We start from the raw sequence: 13,470 nt of genomic DNA, 5'->3' as shown, positions 1-13,470 counted from the left end.
CTGCCAGCTTTGCCGAAGTTTCCATCTTGCCGAGGTATGCAATGCGCAGTGAGCTCTTTGTCCAATGATAATTGTCCTGCACATTGTTCAGCACCACGACGTCCCTACTTCCCTGAGTTGAAATGGCAGCCTTTCCCTAATTGTGAAGATGGATACAGGTTTCCTGGATGCAGAATACAACTGACTGTGCTATGGGCAAAGAACTGGTCAGTCCCACCCAGAGTGCTGCACCAGAGCTAGGAACCATTACGACAAAAAAGGCCAATTCGCCATAGATTTTGTGTTTAATTTTTTTTATATCTGGGCATTAGTTTAGCTTTGTCATTTGAAAACGTGTTTGACTTTCTTTCACTACAAATGTAACTATATTTTGGTTTTATTTACCTTTTTTTTTTAAATAATTGTTTGTCGTTTTTTTGGCGATCTAGGATGTGGCCTGTGTCCCACCCACCACCTTACAGGACACACCCTAGTCCTAACTCCAAGTGTTTACTAGGGGTGAACTGCCAGCTTTGCCGAAGTTTCCAACTTGCTGAGGTATGCAATGCGCAGTGAGCTCTTTGTCCAATGATAATTGTCCTGCACATTGTTCAGCACCACGACGTCCTTACTTCCCTGAGTTGAAATGGCAGCTTTTCCCCAATTGTGAAGACGGATACAGGTTTCCTGGATGCAGAATACAATTGACTGTGCTATGGGCAAAGAACTGGTCAGTCCCACCCAGAGTGCTGCACCGGAGCTAGGAACCATTATGACAAAAAGGCCAATTCACCATAGATTTTGTTTAAAAAAATATATATATCTGGGCATTAGTTTCGCTTTGTCATTTGAAAATGTGTTTAACTTTCTTTCATCACAAATTTTGTTTACCCTTTTTAAAAAATAATTGTTTGTCGTTTTTTTGGCAATCTAGGATGTGGCCTGTGTCCCACCCACCACCTTACAGGACACACCCTAGTCCTAACTCCAAGTGTTTACTAGGGGTGAACTGCCAGCTTTGCCGAAGTTTCCAACTTGTGAGGTATGCAATGCGCAGTAAGCTCTTTGTCCAATGATAATTGTCCTGCACATTGTTCAGCACCACGACGTCCCTACTTTCCTTGAGTTGAAATGGCAGCCTTTCCCTAATTGTGAAGACGGATACAGGTTTCCTGGATGCAGAATACAACTGACTGTGCTATGGGCAAAGAACTGGTCAGTCCCACCCAGAGTGCTGCACCAGAGCTAGGAACCATTACGACAAAAAAGGCCAATTCGCCATAGATTTTGTGTTTAAATTTTTTTATATCTGGGCATTAGTTTAGCTTTGTCATTTGAAAACGTGTTTGACTTTCTTCACAACAAATATAACTATATTTTGGTTTTGTTTACCCTTTTTTTAAAATAATTGTTTGTCGTTTTTTGGCAATCTAGGATGTGGCCTGTGTCCCACCCACCACCTTACAGGACACACCCTAGTCCTAACTCCAAGTGTTTCCTAGGGGTGAACTGCCAGCTTTGCCGAAGTTTCCAACTTGCCGAGGTATGCAATGCGCAGTGAGCTCTTTGTCCAATGATAATTGTCCTGCACATAGTTCAGCACCACAACGTCCCTACTTCCCTGACTTGAAATGGCATCTTTTCCCCAATTGTGAAGATGGATACAGGTTTCCTGAATGCAGAATACAATTGACTGTGCTATGGGCAAAGAACTGGTCAGTCCCACCCAGAGTGCTGCACCAGAGCTAGGAACCATTACGACAAAAAGGCCAATTCACCATAGATTTTGTTTAAAAAATTTTATATCTGGGCATTAGTTTAGCTTTGTCATTTAAAAAACGTGTTTGACTTTCTTTCACTACAAATGTAACTATATTTTGGTTTTATTTACCTTTTTTTATTTTATAATTGATTGTCGTTTTTTTGGTAATCTAGGATGTGGCCTGTGTCCCACCCACCACCTTACAGGACACACCCTAGTCCTAACTCCAAGTGTTTACTAGGGGTGAACTGCCAGATTTGCCGAAGTTTCCAACTTGCCGAGGTATGCAATGCGCAGTGAGCTCTTTGTCCAATGATAATTGTCCTGCACATAGTTCAGCACCACAACGTCCCTACTTCCCTGAGTTGAAATGGCAGCTTTTCCCCAATTGTGAAGACAGATACAGGTTTCCTGGATGCAGAATACAACTGACTGTGCTATGGACAAAGAACTGGTCAGTCCCACCCAGAGTGCATCACCAGAGCTAGGAACCATTACGACAAAAGTTCAAATTAACGATAGATTTTGTGTTGAAAAAAAATGATATCTGGGTATTAGTTTCGCTTTGTCATGTGAAAATATGTTTGACTTTCTTTTATTACAAATGTAACTATATTTTGGTTTTATTCACCTTTTTTTTAAAAAAATGTTTGTCGTTTTTTGGCAATCTCGGGTGTGGCCTGTGTCCCACCCACCACAACCTTACAGGACACACCCTAGTCCTAACTCCAAGTGTTTACTAGGGGTGAACTGCCAGCTTTGTCGAAGTTTCCAACTTGCCGAGGTATGCAATGCGCAAGTGCGCTCTTTGTCCAATGATAATTGTCCCGCACATAGTTCAGCACCACAACGTCCCTACTTCCCTGACTTGAAATGGCAGCTTTTCCCTAATTTTGAAGACGGATACAGGTTTCCTGGATGCAGAATACAACTGACTATGCTATGGGCAAAGAACTGGTCAGTCCCACCCAGAGTGCTGCACCAGAGCTAGGAACCATTACGACAAAAATGCCAATTCACCATAGATTTTGTGTTTTAAAAAAATTATATCTAGGCATTAGATTCGCTTTTTCATTTGAAAATGTGTTTGACTTTGTTTCATTACAAATGTACTATATTTTGTATTTTATTTACCTTTTTTAAAAATAATTGTTTGTAATTTTTTTTGGCAATCTAGGGTGTAACCTGTGTCCCACCCACCACCTTACAGGACACACCCTAGTCCTAACTCCCAAGTGTTTACTTGAACTGCCAGCTTTGCCGAATTTTCCAACTTGCCCAGGTATGCAGCACCAGAGCTATTAACCATTACGACAAAAATATGCTATTTTAAGGGCGCGTGCTTGGCCATTATGTAGCATGTGCACAACGCACTTACACTTTGATTCCCTAATCTAAACAGACGCCGCAGTTTTCAATTTTGCAAATCATACATTATTACAAGGAAAAATATTAACACACGAGGGAAATCATTGTTGTGTCCATTAAGATGTGAAAAAAATAGCCATAAATCTAGCTTACACATTTACCCAAATTATTATACGCCTGTTTAACCAAAGCTAATTTGGGTGGGTTTCTCTCATCCCCATAGAATGTCACTTCTCTGTCTTTTACGGCCCTGACGAGAACGTCGGTCTCCTCGGCTGTTAACCGCACCTGGCGTGAGCCTGGCAAATCCGCCGTTATAATAGCAATCCGCCATGGAACAAGCGCGCCGGCTCTTAAAGGGAATGTGAGAGGACGGTCTGATTGGTTTATTTTACGTTACGCCCAAACCACACCTATGAATAATGAAGCTACTTCAGACCAACCCATTTTAGGTTTGCGCCGGGATCCGGCCACAAAGTTACTTGCGTTTCGCGTTTGATACTTGCGTTTCAGATCGTTAAAATAGGGCCTCTGGTGTCCACTACAGAGGACATAGGATAACATATGAATAAAATATAATTTTTCAAAAATGTTTTTTTTTTTTTTACCATTTGCTCTAATCTTATGCTCTACAATGTGATGACATGAAAAAAAAAATTCTGGGTCTCAATCTGAAATCAATATATCTTATCCCCATAATTATTTATGTGGCAAAATGCTGTGTAATAAGTGGTATGACTGTATCGTATCTATTAAATGTCTGTCCATCTAGTTTGAACTTGCCGCGCTAGCAACTGCTCTCTGCGGAAGCGTTGCATTTAAACACTTAATAAAATATTTCAACTCAGATCAATATTTTGTGTCTAATTATTTACTCATGTGGCAAGTACGAGTGTAATAAGCGGGAAGGGATAATGTACATCCAGCCGGTGGTTCTCTCAAAAAAACTCCCGACAGGGTGATGAGGACCCCGACAAGAAGCGGAAGTACATTATCCCTTACTTATTATTAGGTACGTGCACAATTAGACCCCAAGTGTTGTTCAAGCACCTGCCCTTTTGGTCTCTGACAAGATAAGTGCTTTTGCCCCATAAAGGTGGGCCTTTTACCCCACAAACAGGGTTATTCCAGCACTTGCCACCTCATACGATTTTTAAACAAAACAATTTTATGATTTATTTTCACACGAAATCTGTTGCTCCATCAATGTTCAATAAAAAACATATTTTAGTTCTACAATCATACACTATGGGACCTTATAAAAAGCACATTTAGCCCCGTTTTACCCAATTATGTATAGAAAAGTATTTTCTATATTTAAAATTTTACATTTAAAACACAAATTTCATAACATTATTCGTGCTGCAACTGTAATCTAAATAAGAGAAGTATAATAGTAATTTCTGTCAGTATTAAATGTGCAACATTGATTTTGTTTCATCATAATGCCAAAGGACATACTTATTATTTTATTTATTTATATGAATAAATAAATATGAAAGTAATTTAAATGTGTTCTACAGTATGTAACTACTACAGTATGTAAAAACTTAAGTTTCATGTATTTTTTACAGTACATTACCGGTAATTAAGTAATTAAGAGGGGTGGCATTTTTTTTCCACCTGATCATGTACAGTACCTGTATCTAACAAAATGTCTGTGCACGGCCTTGCTTATTATAGGTGTACGCACTACGCCGTGATTCAGGATAAGACATAAACATGATTTGGAAGATGGATTCATGATGTACTCGCTCATTATATACATTTAGCAAATTCTGAACAGAAACGTTACATAGTGTACCTTTAACAAACCTTTAACTAGCCTATAACTTATAATAACTAGTTATCTTACTAGTTGGTGACTTCTTGGCATCTGTTGTAGACTCATGCCTGCTTGTCTTGTTGCTGTTGGTGACTCTTCTGGGGCCTGCCTCATGCCTGCTAGTTTTGTTGGTGACTCCTGGCTTCTGTAGTATAAAGTCCTCATTGTGGCAATCTGTGTGGCCAAGAAATCAAAATTTGTGCAAAAATATGTGCATAAAACGCAAGCTTTGAACACTTATGAATATGAACCATTTACGCAGTATCAAGAGACAGTGAAGAGCCAGACATTCTTATGTTTTCTACTGTGACGTCACACTGGAACATTCCGCACCTGACCTGATGACCATAGCTCCTCCCCCTGAGCGCGCTGTACATTATCTTCTCGCTAGTGCATATTCGGGTAAGAAATTGGTTATTTTCAAAGCTACTAAAGTTATTCGGGCAAGAGCAGTGAGTGATTTTCTGTTTTTATTCTCATTAACAGAATAGACAGCAGCAAGTACTGTACATTAAGCTGCTGTCGCTTTAATACACAGATATAATACACGTGAATTCGTTGCCAGTATTGGCAGTTAACTTATGTAACTTACTTACTTTTAAGACGGGAGCCTTGTGGCAACAGGGGAGTATTCCAGAAAACAAGGCTATCTTACCATCAAGCATACACTAAACTCTTGGTTGTTTAAGTTAAATTTTGCCTGCTCGAGGTATGCTGGTTCCCGAATCGCGTAAAAGTTCAGCCAAGCCAACCCAGATCTTGGTGTCCGTTAACAACACACACAAGACATTCTCGTACAGAGGGACTAGTCACCATGGAAACAAAAAACGCTATAAAAATAACTTTCTTCTTTAGCACTTAAATGGTTTAACGTTACATACTTGGTGAATATCGCCACCTATTTGGTGGTTGTGCAATACTTTTTTAACGTTTTCGTTTAATAATCTTTAATCTGTGAATAAGAACTATATTGTTTGTTTTATGCTAATTGTATAAACAAAGACTGATTAAACTAATGCAGTATGTGCTTGCAAAGAACATGGTTGTAAAAGTATTTTTTAAATCATCAATCAGTAATCATTTTGCTTCCACATTGCTTGAAATGTAAGATTTATGATGTTTTTTTATTATAAAAATACATTATAGCATAAAACGTCCTTGAAAAAAAAAACCCTGTCTTAATGCAGATCACCGATGTGAGAGATGATATTTAACGTTACTGTAAAATAATTATTTACCTTGTTTTAATAGTGCTTATATATAGTATACAACTTGTATACTATATATAAGCACTATTAAAACAAGGTAAATAATTATTACAAGTATATCCTCTGTATTATTCGTTGTTGTCTGCTGTGTCTTGTCTTTCTCTATTTGTGTTCAAAGATAGATTATCTTGTATTTTGAAGGCTGAATCCAGGATCCGACACCTGATTTGTCTGGGCGAACACCCCAGGTTTGCAAAAAGAAAAACTAAATTTAAACAGTATAGCCTTCTATGCCTGTATGTGACACTGATGGTTTGGATTATTGACTTATAAGTTGAAATGACTTGTATATTTTGTTGTTTTATATACTTTAAATTTAGCAGGCAGAAATTCTATGAAAGAAATAGCTTTGAAATGTCACGTGATATGCTGGAATGCCAATCATGAATGAAAACCACTTGGCTATTGGCATTCTGCTCTTCTGTTTACCCTATCGAACAAATGCTCTACTATCAGCCTTTAATGCCACTGCCTCTTCATCTCTGCCAGCAACCAATTTCACTGATACTGGCTCCACTCCTCCAAAATATATCACTGACGCTGCAAACCTTCTCAAAACTTACATTTTATGATAAGCAAGAACTTCTTGATTTCTATAACACAAACATGAAATGTATGGTAATGCCACTACAGTAATCACCGTTTTAATGTATGATGTCAGAAGTGTTTCAGTCAGAAACACTTTGACATCAAAACTGATTAAATGTATTTGAATTGTTGTTGAACTGAAATACTTTGCCGTTTCAATAGAACCATGATGGATAAAGTATATTTTGCTGGCATAGTTTAGTTATAGGAAATTAGGATCTAAGACTCAGTGAACAATCCATTGTTTGTCTTTCCCCAGACTTTCTTTAGTTAATTTACTAAGTCATTTACAGAATAAAAAAATTCTTGCTCTTTGTGGTACTCTTTGGGATATTAAAACTTTTACTAAATTACTTTTGAACCGAAATTTTAGTCAGTGGACTGATAACAGTGTATTTTGTTTTTCAGCTCTGGGGCGACTATGTAGCAAAGACAGCTGAGCATAATATCCACTTTTATTGAGGGACACACTCCTCCCAGTCTGCATGGGTCTTTGTATATAGGAGTGCAGTGTCTTTGTATCTATAGACTTTGGTACAGGTAAGAAAGCTGTTGCATAGTGTTCGATTTTTTACCATAATGCTGTTTAAACAGTAGACATTGTACAATAACATTTTTAGTGATAAACAAACCCTTACAATCACTGTTCTGTTAATAACCCTTTGTCGACTGCCTGTGGGTGGGGATACAAAAATATGAAAGTATAATCCCTGTGTCACAGTCTTCGTCTGCACCTGTCTGTCTTAGTCTGCACTACACTTCCCAGAATCCCTTGTGTCTTCACACCTGAACTCACTTCCTCAATCATCCACCTGTTCATCGTCCTCATCATCTGTGTCACCTGTCTTCACCTTGTTAGTGTTCGTTTGTATCTGTATTTAGTTTGCTTCTGTCCTTGTCGGTCCTTGTATATGTTACCGTGTATTGTGAGTGTTACCCTTCTGCCTGTACCAGTTTTGTGTAAGCTTTATTATAGTAAAAGTTTGAATTGGAGCTTTGTGCCTCTGCCTTTGTTCACCCGCACCATACCCGTGACACCCTGGAGTTGTCAAAAGTCTGCCAGATGACACATTTTGCGTCAACTGGTGGACTTTTGCTGACAAATAAACGTGAATTACTCAGTCCAGGTATACACGGAAAATTTGTTAACATTGTTCATTTACATATACTACCGACACTGTAACAATACTAAGCGGGATGAAAATTGGCAAAGGTACAGTTTAAGAGTATTATCAAGAAACTTAAACCAGCACAAGCGATAATCAAAGCAGCACTTTTACTAATGCTGTGGCTGTTTATTGGGGGAACAGTGTAGGACGTGCTCTATAAAAATATAAGTAAGGCACTCCTTGTTCCACGTGCCCTCCCAACTATTCAGAGAGATTTCCAGTGCTTTCCTGCTGTGAAATCATTACCTGTGCTGGTTGGAAATTGGAATGAACACATATACAGATTTTTACTCATTATACTTATATTTATCATACATCTCATTAGAATCTCTGTAGGAACATGCATGACAACAGATATCTGTTTGGGAATTGTACATTGCATTGTCTTATTTACTTTTTGAACATTATTGCAGAGGCATTGGCAGACCTTCCTGGCACCACTCATCAGGGACTTATAAGGGCCATTCCACTCTTTTCCCTTTTCCCCAGATTCAGCATAAGATATCAGAGTCACCAAATTAGGTACTTCCCTTTTTCTTTTCTTTTTTTGCATAGTGATTTTTTTTTTTTTTGCTGCTGCTGCTGCTGCATAGTGCAGACCTGACTAATTTATCAGTTTAATGTTTTCATTCATATATGTTATTATTTGCTCGTTGTATCTCTGGTGCATATTAAAATTCGCTGCATTAAAATGTGTTGCACAAGGTTTTTACGTCAAAAAGCTTTGCATGATTATTAGCAGAGTGGAGCTGCGTTAGGACAAAAATTTGATAAGATTGCCATCTTCTGGTGATTCATCACACAGCCAATAAAAAGCTAATTTGAAAAAGATTTACATTCTCCAACCACGCAAGTTAGTAGTTGAAACCCTGTGCAGCACTTCTTTGATATACTTATACTTATGCCATAAGTATTGGCAGGAACATACATTTTGTGTTTCACAATGTTTGATCGTATTCCTAAATGACAGCGATGTGGCTATGTCTATTAAACCATTGATACGACAACTGCTCTCTCTGACCCAGAGAGAGCAGTTGTCATGTGTAGGTATGAAACAGCTTCACAAACATTAATTTCAACCACACAGTATCATTATTTCTGTCTTACAATCATTCAAATTATAGCAGAAGTACTGGGATAAAAGTTTATAGTTCGGATATGAACATTGATGTCTATGGTAGCGATCAAATAATGATTCTTTCATATGATTCTTTCAGATGCAATATTTTCTTGGCCATTTTGATGCTAAGCCACGGCTGCGCGTCTTTCTGAGGTAACCATTGCTAACACAGGAGCACAATGATTGGAAGCACATCTTTTATAGCAATCAGTCTGCTCTTATAATCCAATCTGAATAATGGAGTGATTTCTCCTGACTAGTACTTGTTCACACTTTTGCATGTGTTGATATGATTAGTGATGTGATGTTAGCAGGTCATTTTGGATCAGGGGCACAAACAGTGAAATTTGTGTTTTTTTTGTCCAATGAAGCTTTATGCAATTATTGAAATATGTAATAATGGTACTACTATCAAATCAATAAATACATTATTATGATACACTTGAGCCTGATAGAAGAAGTTTGCTCAAGACTTGATGATCGTGTTTTGCAGCATAATTTGAAAAAGGATCCTTATAGAAGCAAGAAAATTGTACTTTTTGTACAAAGGAATTCACATGATCAGTCACAAATATGCTTATTTAAAGGGGTGGTATAATGCCACATAAGATGTAAAATAAGTCCTTGATGTCCCCAGAGTGTCGATCGGATTGAAAGGGGTGGTTTATTCCTTTTTTAATCCGATCGAGAGAACATGTAAACACTTGATCGGATTAAAAACCTAAATTGAAAGGACTGCGCATGTGCAATGACGTTAAATAATGACGTATGACGCGCGGAACGAGCTATACTTCCTGTTGAATAAAGTGTCGTATAAATAAGTGTCCCTCTAAAATTCTCATTTCACTCAGCATCTGTGAAGTGAAGCAGGACAACGTCCCACCAGTCCTTGTTTTGGATTCTCATCCACAGACGACTGGTTTTGGCCATGGGGAGGGACATTTTTACTGCGTGATAAGAGACCAGAGACTGATTAATATTACGTCTGCTGTTTAAAACAAATAAAGAACCAATAGAGGAGAATAGTTATGCGCGAACAGCGGGAAACTCTGTAGCCTATATTTGTGCAGTGTGCGCATGTCAAAAAATCAATTCCGATTTGAAACTTGTGACATATAAACTTCACAGTTTTTCACAGTCACAACCCAATTACTTTATTTATCGTTCATGTAAACACCGTGTTCGGATTCATCAATCGTATTGATTTCATTCCGATTGAACCAAATGGTGTCAATGTAAACGTAGCTAGTGATGGAGAGACTCAAGAAGAAGTAACAACATGTAGAAGCAACAGGACATTTCTGAATGGTTAGTTGATGAATTTATGTAGCTTATCTGTAGTTATCTTCTAGTCATTGGCGTATTCTGTCATGATAATCTATAAATCGTGTTCAAGGGGCGTTTATGTACATTTTAGGGTTGGTGATGTCACTAACCCGGGAGGAATGTCGTGTAGTTCCTACCAGCCGTTTGTTGTAGTCCTAAAATTATTTCTTTAAAAGCAAATATCTCCCTTTGAACTTTGAGCGTTGTAACTTTGCAGATGTTGTTTATGCTCAAACAGCAACATTACACACTAACTAAAGTTAGAAAAGTGAAATCATAATCAACCACCCCTTTAATTAGTGACATTGTGCATAATCCTAAATACTTAAATGTGTCATATTTAAATAATTAAACGTAGTAATTTTTTTGTTGTTCAAATTACAACTTTATACCAGTACACTATAGAGTTGAAATCTTGTACAGTCTTGACTGTACATTAGAGTACTTGCTGTAACAATGATAAAGTATGTATCATATAATTTTTAAATGGTAAGTAAATTTTGTCAAAAATATGTAAATGGTTATAATTGTATCAATGCCAGAAAACAATAACATTATTATGGTGATACACTGGTGCATGATAGAAATAACAACAACATTTGAACCATAGACTGTAGATTTGAACTTATGTAGGTAAAATTCCACCAAGAAAACGGTAGAGGGAGACATTGAGCTGTTTTTAGGTCTTGTTTTATGGGTTCATCCAATTTATTGGGAAGCAAAAATAGACAGGACACTAACTTATATACTTGTGTGTCTGATCAGCCTTAAAGTACATGTACACTCAGCAAGTAAGGGGGGATTTGGCTGTTTAACAGGGAGCCAAATACGAAAAGAGTCCAAACAGACTAAATAATCACTATACTGTTCTGCCATGGTCATTTTCAATTAATAACATATCTCAATATTATGTTAAAAACATAATTTTGAAGCTTATGACGAATATGCAATGAAAAGTTCAGTTATTAATAAATTACAAAATGTTATGAGTGTATATAACGTATTTAAATATCTTCCCCCACTTCAAACTGTATGTCTACATGAGTCGTTTCATGTACCACGTCCAATAAACATATTTAGAATTTTATATCTACCGGTAATTGAATTTTTATGTCTTAGCAACCCATGTATTATAGTTAAACTCAGAGCAGCTGTCACTCTATACCATGGCTTCTGAATTAATGTTTTGTGGCGGGCTCCTGCTGGCACCTAAAGCACGTTGGCATTTCTATTTCAGTTGTGGACAGTCCTGGTCTCTTCACACAGCTATCTATTCTGATGGCTGCGGTCACAGCCCCACGCCACTGACCTACACAACCAGCTGCAAACTCTGTTTCATTGCTGTTTCAGATGTGGTAGGTCATGCTGTAGAGGCTCATTATAACATGTAAGTGCAAAGTAAAGCTGAACTCCAAAAAATCACAGCTTCTGGTTTGGACAGGACAGTGATGCTAAATATAAATGTTGAGAGTCAGCAATAAAACTGGATTGAGTTCAAATGTATACACATGAGGGATACCATAGAACAGTGATTTGCATTAAGATAAATACAAGGTGAGCTGCGAAATATAGCAAATAGGGAAAATTCATATTCTGGCAAGTTCATTTAACAAATATCTAAATATAAATGGCAGTGTTGGTTAGGTCAAATAATGAAGGTCATGTTATGATTTTGTATGGGAACTTTGTAGCAGTTAATTATATTTCTTGTTTATTTTTCAGATGCAGTGGGGTCCAAAAGTCTAAATTAAATGCAAGGGAAAGGCTAAATTAAAATGAACATGAGGTTTGTTCAAGACCTGATGATCGTGCTATTCAGCATAATTTCATAATCCAAATGGAAGCAAGAAAATTTAACTTTTTGTGCAAAAGAGTTAGCATGCTCAGTGTCACAAATTCGCTTGTTTGATTAATGATCTAGGGCATAATCTTCTTCATTTTATGTCATAGATTTAATAATAAAAAAGGGACATGCCCGAAATCCTAAACACGGTAACTTTACAATAAGGTTCATTATTTAATGTAGCCTATTTACTAACATGAACTAACAATGAGCAATACATCTGTTACCGTATTTATTAATCTTTGTTAATGTTAGTTAATAAAAACCCAGCTGTTTATTGTTTGTTCATGTTAGTTCACAATGCATTAACTAATGTTAAGAAATACAACCTTTGATTTTATTAATGTATCAGTAAATATTGAAATTAATGCTGTGGAAGTATTGTTCATGCTTAGTTCATGTTAACTAAGGTAGTTAACTAATTTTAACTAATTAACCTTATTGCAAGTGTTACCCACTAAGCTTCCAATTGTCTTAACCACAAATTAGGTCAGAAAATTAGCCAAATTTAAGCAAATGCACAACATAAAAAAACATTGCTCTGAAAAACATCAAAGACAGAATTAAGTTTTTGGCAGGATATGGCAAGTTGTGTGTGAAATTATGAATCATAATGAAACACGAGTTGCATGGTGATGCTCCAGAGCGCATTCTTCGAAAATCTGGCAAGGAATATAACAAATGCATCTCTGCCACAGTGGAGCATTGAGGAAGAGGAGTCATTGTGTCGGGAGCTTTTTTAGCTGCTCGTATTTGTGAGCTATCGAGAAATTAGTTTTTTATGTAAAGAGAAATGATCAGATGCCCAAATTGCAAAGACAACCAAGAAGTGGCTTGAGAACAAGTCCATTAGGCTCATGTTTTGTGTTTTGGTCTAGTCAGAGTCCAGATTTGAACCCTATAGTGAATATTTGATCTCACATTAAACTTAAACTAACTGGGAAACATTTTTTAACTACTCATGAACTGTTTGAAGCCATCAACATTGAGTGAAACAACACAGATTATTCTTCCTGTAAAAAGCTGTCAAGTTTATCCACATGGCAAACTTTTAAAGAAAACAAAAGGGAAGGCTATTCAATGCTAAGTTATTTTATCTACAGTATTTGTGCAATTCTTCCTAATTTCCTGAGTGATTTGCGATTGAAATGGTTAAGACCATGAAAAGACCACTAAATATTTACATCTGTACACTTTTAAAGCAAGATGCTGTGTTGTTTAA

The 13,470-nt window shown here is 37.1% G+C and overlaps 1 protein-coding gene and 1 long non-coding RNA gene across 6 annotated transcripts in view; one reads left to right on the top strand and one right to left on the bottom strand.

Moving 5' to 3' along the window:
• Positions 1-5,248, bottom strand: part of LOC306992540 — a 30,467-nt gene extending 25,219 nt beyond the window's left edge. For both annotated transcript variants that reach the window (XR_013796305.1, XR_013796306.1), the window contains exon 1: positions 4,965-5,248. This is a non-coding gene — a long non-coding RNA (uncharacterized lncRNA). The remainder of the gene's footprint in view (positions 1-4,964) is intronic.
• A 62-nt stretch (positions 5,249-5,310) lies between these two features.
• The window catches only part of crispld1a (cysteine-rich secretory protein LCCL domain containing 1a), a 28,748-nt gene continuing 20,588 nt past the window's right edge, over positions 5,311-13,470 (top strand). For 2 of the 4 annotated variants that reach the window (XM_079601567.1, XM_079601564.1), the window contains exons 1-6: positions 5,311-5,386; positions 6,344-6,390; positions 7,199-7,330; positions 8,373-8,481; positions 9,177-9,232; positions 11,643-11,760. In XM_079601567.1, coding sequence (XP_079457693.1) covers positions 9,177-9,232; positions 11,643-11,760 — 174 coding nt within the window. In that variant the 5' untranslated portion in view covers positions 5,311-5,386; positions 6,344-6,390; positions 7,199-7,330; positions 8,373-8,481. The remainder of the gene's footprint in view (positions 5,387-6,343; positions 6,391-7,198; positions 7,331-8,372; positions 8,482-9,176; positions 9,233-11,642; positions 11,761-13,470) is intronic. The other 2 variants (XM_079601565.1, XM_079601566.1) reach the window with 2 other exon arrangements.

The sequence above is a fragment of the Phoxinus phoxinus genome, assembly GCF_949152265.1.
Source record: "Phoxinus phoxinus genome assembly, chromosome: 24".
Classification (NCBI taxonomy): domain Eukaryota; kingdom Metazoa; phylum Chordata; class Actinopteri; order Cypriniformes; family Leuciscidae; genus Phoxinus; species Phoxinus phoxinus.
Note: the sequence above shows the minus strand (reverse complement) of the source record. Positions and strands in the feature narration are given on the sequence as shown.